We start from the raw sequence: 3,703 nt of genomic DNA, 5'->3' as shown, positions 1-3,703 counted from the left end.
GGAGAAGAGAAGTAAGAGAAAAAAGAAAGAGAGGCAGAGAGAGAGAGAGAAGAGAGAGAGAGAGAGCAGAGAGAGAGAGAGAGAGAGAGAGAGAGAGAGAGAGAGAGAGAGAGAGAGACAGAGAGAGAGAGACAGAGAGAGAGAGAGAGAGAGAGAGAGAGAGAAGAGAGTAGAAGAGAGAGGACGAGAGAGAGAGAGTAAATCTCAGTAAGACCATATAATGATGTTCCAAAAAAGGAGTCGCCAGGACCAATAAATACAGAATTCCATCTAGACACCGTTGCCCTAGAGGCACACACAAAAACTAATTACATACCCTTGGCCTTAAGACATCCTCAGCGTCACAGGCTACTATTCACAAAAGCTGTGAACGATCTTGAGAGACAAGCAAGAAGGGCCTTCTATGGACCACAAAAGCGAACATAAAATTTCGAACATACCAAATAAGGATCTGGCTAATAAATGACCTTGAATCAGTCATAGCCTTGGCCAAGTATTATCGTTGTAGGTCTGGGTCCGCGTCACCAAACAAGAATTTCAGTGAAACATGTGACTGAACACAAACTTGAGACTCTGCATGCAGAATTCTGCAAAAATATCCTCCGTGTCACGTAAAACACTCAGAATAATGCATTGCACAGAAGAATTAGGGCCGCGATACCTCCCGGCTTAATTATCAAATCAGGAAAGAGACGTTAAATTCACCACACCCCACCACCACCCACAAACCTTCCATACAAAGGGCCATCACCTATCAGAGAGATGAACCTGGAGAAGAGGTCTCTAAGCAGGCTGTGTCCTGGGCTCTGATTCAACAAACACAACAGACCCCAGGACAGCAACACAATAGACCAACCCAAATCAATGAGAAAACCAAAAAGAAGAATTAACTTGGACACATTGCGGAAAGATTATCCAAAAAAGAAAACAGAGCAAACTTAGAATGCTATTTGGGCCCTAAACAGAGAGTACACAGTGGCAGAATACCGGACCACTGTGACTGACCCAAACTTAAGGAAAGCTTTGACTATGTACAACTCAGTGAAGCTTTATCTTCTAACTCATCTTTCTGCAGGAGATCCAACCAGAAGAGGTTTTGAGGCCGACACCCCCAAGACCTCGCAGGACCCCGCCCCCTTCTCTGCCTCCTCCCCCTCTCCACCTCTACCTGTCTCCTGATGTGAGTTCTGGGCCTGTATCCACAAAAAAGCGTCTCGGAGGAGTGCTGATCTAGGATCAGTTTAGCATTTTATTTAATGATGAATAAGATTGTATGGACAAATTCTAGATCAACTATCCTATCCTGAGGCACATGGTAGACACGGGCCCTGGCCTTAGTTCATTTAGATCATAGTTCTATCCCAACCAAACTAATGTAGGTCCTTTGATTGTCTTTGTCCTTGCAGGTATAGAACCCATTGCTGAACGTAAGTATTACACTCCTTTAATGTGCTGTCAAGTTGTAGTTAAAAACATAGAGTATAACTAACTACTGTAGTTCCCCCTCTTCTCTCTCTCTCTCTCCTCTCTCTCTCTCTCTCTCCAGGGTTTGATGGAGAGTTCTAACCAGTTTAATGTCAGCGGGAACAGTAGTAATAAGTGGAGGACTTCTCGCCACAGTCATCCTGCTCTGTATTGTAGCAGTGCTGTGCTACTGCAGGCTCCAGGTAACCTGTGTGTGTGTGTGTCCGTGTGACTGTGTGTATGTTTGTCTGTGTGTGTGCCCATGTGTGTGTTTTATCTGCACAGTCTTTCATGAACAATAACTGATTGCAACAAAACCTCCCCTCCTTCACTAATTCCAGTACTACTGCTGTAAGAAAAATGAGTCGGAGGTGGACTTGGCTTCCGTGGCTGGAGGAGGTGACGGAACGGGAGGAGGAGAAGGGGATGCTCAAGGGGAGGTTCAGGCTCACTTTGCCTGCAATGCGTGCAGCGCCCCTGGGATGGACAGCCTGGCTGTCACCCCTCTCTGCCTGGAGCCCCTGGAGGTTAGAGTACAGCACTAACACAAAACCCTAGACCTAAACCTAGAGCTACAGTAGGCAGTTGATCCATACATAGAATTCGAATGACTCATTCTATTTCAATCATTCTATTTCTATGGTGATTGTGTGTGTTCCAGGCGGGCCCTCCCCCCAGCTACTGCCCCACCTGCTCCCCCTTCTGGCTACGCCCGGGACTTAGTGACGAGCTGCACAACGGAACCGAGCGGCTGGGATTCCATACGTATCACTATGACAACCCCGGACTGTGTCAATCACTACCCCTGTCAGACACGCCGCAGGCCCCCTTCTTTTTGACCCAGCCCGGCCAATCCCCTTTGAGCTACTATAGCCCCGTTGACATCTACCCTAACACACCCTGCAGTAACAGACGCCCCTACAGCACACCGGTTTGACGCACATGGACACACACACATCACACACACACCGACGTCACACACGTACTCATACAAACACTCCTTCTCCCAGGGGAAAGAGACATCCAGATTACCACCCATCCAGGGGAGAGAGCCACACACTGAACCCACAGACGGAGCCTCCTGATCGGGACAGAACCACAGACGGACCCTTGTCCGGTGCAGCGGTGTGGAGGTCTGGTCATCTGGTAACCCATACAGTGGAGGAGATGTTGGGTTTGACTATGGGAGATTACTACAGATGATGGGAGAAGATAGACTGGAACAGCAACACACTGGTGTTTCTCTCTCTCGCTTTCTCTCGATCTGTCTTTCTCTCCCTCCTTTTCCATCATTTTCCATCGTCTCTCTCCTCTGCCTGAAACCTGATAATGTGAACGAGGTGACTGACATGAGGGCTATATGTGTTTTCATTGTAAGTTTGTAAGATTTTTTTTTTCCCAGTTTAAAGGAGCAGTATGTCCCTTGTTGACCCCTCTGACCCTTAGGGGGAAAAAACACATGTCAAATCTGCAGTTTTACATGTGATTTAAAAAAAGAAATATTGTAAGGGGACATCCGGATGCATTATATATAATCCTGGCTAAAACAATACAAACACACACAAACATTTTAGCCAACGAGGGCATTTGTTTGTACAATTCTATGATGTTTCACTTAGCCCTTACCCTTCAGTCCTTCAAAACACAAAACAGAGATACTGTACAATTACTAAAAGATATTCATCATGACACTGTTGATAATATAGACTAGTATTGATAAAAGAGATTTTACTGTTTTACTGTTTTCACACAATGCACTTTCCACTTTTCTCATAGGGTGCATCTCAAATTGCATTGTATTCCCTATATAGTGCACTACTTTTGACCAGGGCCCATATGGGTCTGGTCAAAAGTAGTGCACTATCTAGGGAATAGGATGCCATTTTCGACAAAGCCATAGCCTTCACATCTTAGTCTTCCTCACTTCTCGTCCTTTTGTGATTCTTTGTTTGAGAGTTGATGGGAAAATGGACATCTATCTGTTCACGTGTTGATTTACTGGAAAAGACCACTCAAAGTTTGTGTTCACTGCTATGTAGTCACACACTCACACAAATCCCCTGCTATGTAGTCACACACTCACACAAATCCCCTGCTATGTAGTCATACACTCACACAAAGACACTGCTATGTAGTACAACGTTCACAATCCAGTTTCACACACTCCACACAAGAAACTGCTATGTAGTCACTACACTACCAAACACTGCTAATGTAGTCACACACTCACACAAATCCC

General features: G+C 45.6%; 1 protein-coding gene across 1 annotated transcript; it reads left to right on the top strand.

Moving 5' to 3' along the window:
* Positions 1 to 1,085: 1,085 nt before the first annotated feature.
* LOC111953949 (protein FAM163A-like) lies at positions 1,086 to 3,606 on the top strand. The gene is made up of 5 exons (XM_070438856.1): positions 1,086 to 1,180; positions 1,407 to 1,427; positions 1,547 to 1,667; positions 1,806 to 1,997; positions 2,126 to 3,606. Exons 3-5 carry the CDS (start codon positions 1,575 to 1,577, stop codon positions 2,399 to 2,401), a joined length of 561 nt encoding a protein of 186 aa, XP_070294957.1. The 5' UTR covers positions 1,086 to 1,180; positions 1,407 to 1,427; positions 1,547 to 1,574; the 3' UTR covers positions 2,402 to 3,606.
* The last annotated feature ends 97 nt before the right edge of the window (positions 3,607 to 3,703 follow it).

This window comes from Salvelinus sp. IW2-2015, unplaced genomic scaffold (assembly GCF_002910315.2).
Source record: "Salvelinus sp. IW2-2015 unplaced genomic scaffold, ASM291031v2 Un_scaffold1251, whole genome shotgun sequence".
In the NCBI taxonomy this organism is placed as follows: Eukaryota; Metazoa; Chordata; class Actinopteri; order Salmoniformes; family Salmonidae; genus Salvelinus; species Salvelinus sp. IW2-2015.
Note: the sequence above shows the minus strand (reverse complement) of the source record. Positions and strands in the feature narration are given on the sequence as shown.